Consider the following 1,783-nt stretch of genomic DNA (forward strand, 5'->3'; position numbering starts at 1 on the left):
TCTGAACTAGAACTGATCTAGAACTGAACTAAAACTGAACTAGAAATGAACTAGAACTGAAGGAGAATTGAACTAGAACGGAACTAGAACTGAACTAGAACTGAACTAGAACTGAACTAGAACTGAATTATAGCTGAACTAGAACTGAACTAAAACTCTACCAGAACTAAACTAGAACTGAACTAGAACTGAACTAGAACTGAACTAGAACTGATCTAGAACTGAACTAGAACTGAACCAGAACAAAACTAGAACTGTCTCGATATCTTCAAAAAAACGAATTGTTTTAAATTTATGTTTTTCTAATATTTTGTATTTATTGCACATTTATTAGTAAATTAATCTAAAATTTATTTAAAAAAATTATAAATAATTTTCTAAAAATTTTTGAAAACTGCACAATGGGTTTGAAAATTCACATTTTTTTAACAACAGAAAAAGAAGGTTTTCAAACCAAATGCAGAAAAACTCCTAGATTATATAGTATATAAAACAAAGTAAAGGTCACTTTATAGGTCTGATAATTCACATCCTTAAATAGCTTACGATGGATGATATTTCTTTTTATGTTTATACAGTCCCGCATATTGGGCAAATTTCATTTCACACACATCACATTCAAAGCGTTTCGTATCACTGTGCAGCATCATGTGTGCATAATAAGAAGAACCCTTTACAAATGTTTTTCCACAAATCGGACACACTTTATCTCTAATATTTAAATGTCGTCTTTCGTGACGATCCTTTTCAAAGCCCGTAAAAAAACGTTTAGGACAATAATCACATTGATAGTCTTTTCGACCTAAATGTCTCTTGACATGTTGATTCAATTTACTGGCACTAGTAAAAGACATGCCACATTTTTCACATGTATAGGGACATTCTTTGGTGTGCGACCTAATGTGTAATTTAAGCGGATGGGAGGCAAAAAACTTTTTCGGACACATGGGGCATTCATAGTTGCGTACACCCTCATGACGGCGAACATGATGCACTAGATTACTGCGGGTGCTAAACTTAATGCCGCAGATGTGACAAATATTTTGTAAATTTGTATCTACACCCGGTTCCAGAGGTAACAGAGTTAATGGAGCTGGTTTCACTTTCAATGACTTTTCATGTTCCTTTTTTATGTGTTGGTTGTAATCGGTTAATTTCTTAAATTCTTTTTCGCATTTCTCACATATAAAGGGATCTATGTGGGGATCGAGAAACTTGAAAGCATCATAAAACTCTAAATCGGTTGTAAATGTTTGTTGATTCTTTTCACATTTTAAACGTTGCTTTTTGGCTGCTCTATATTGGGCTCGAAGTTCTATAAGACGATTCTTTAAACGTTCTGTTGTCAGTTGGACATTATATTCCTCTTGCAAACGATTACACATTAGTTCGATGAGCCGCTGTTTGCTGGACCGTTTACTATACTCAGGATGTTTTATGTTCCACAATTGAGGCAGGGTTTCGTAGATCTTAATGATTTTGAAATTATTATCCCTATGATGAACAGTACGTTGGAGCTCATCATGGACCACGAGCTGAAAGAAATTTAGAAAATTTTGTTAAAAAGAGGCCAGGCTTAAGCGTAAACTAGACTAGGGACTACACTATAAACTAGACTATAGACCAGACTAAACACTAGACTATAGACTAGACTACAGACTAGACTATAGACTATACTATAGACTAGACTATAGACTAGACTATAGACTAGACTATAGACTATACTATAGACTATACTATAGACTATACTATAGACTATACTATAGACTATACTATAGACTAT

The 1,783-nt window shown here is 33.7% G+C and overlaps 1 protein-coding gene across 1 annotated transcript in view; it reads right to left on the reverse strand.

The window, feature by feature from the left end:
• Positions 1-306: 306 nt before the first annotated feature.
• The window catches only part of LOC124418737 (zinc finger protein 572-like), a 2,567-nt gene continuing 1,090 nt past the window's right edge, over positions 307-1,783 (reverse strand). The window contains exon 3 of the mRNA XM_046945973.1: positions 307-1,535. Within this exon, the coding sequence (XP_046801929.1) occupies positions 543-1,535 (993 nt within the window). The 3' untranslated portion in view covers positions 307-542. The remainder of the gene's footprint in view (positions 1,536-1,783) is intronic.

This window comes from Lucilia cuprina, chromosome 3, assembly GCF_022045245.1.
Source record: "Lucilia cuprina isolate Lc7/37 chromosome 3, ASM2204524v1, whole genome shotgun sequence".
Lineage (NCBI taxonomy): Eukaryota > Metazoa > Arthropoda > Insecta > Diptera > Calliphoridae > Lucilia > Lucilia cuprina.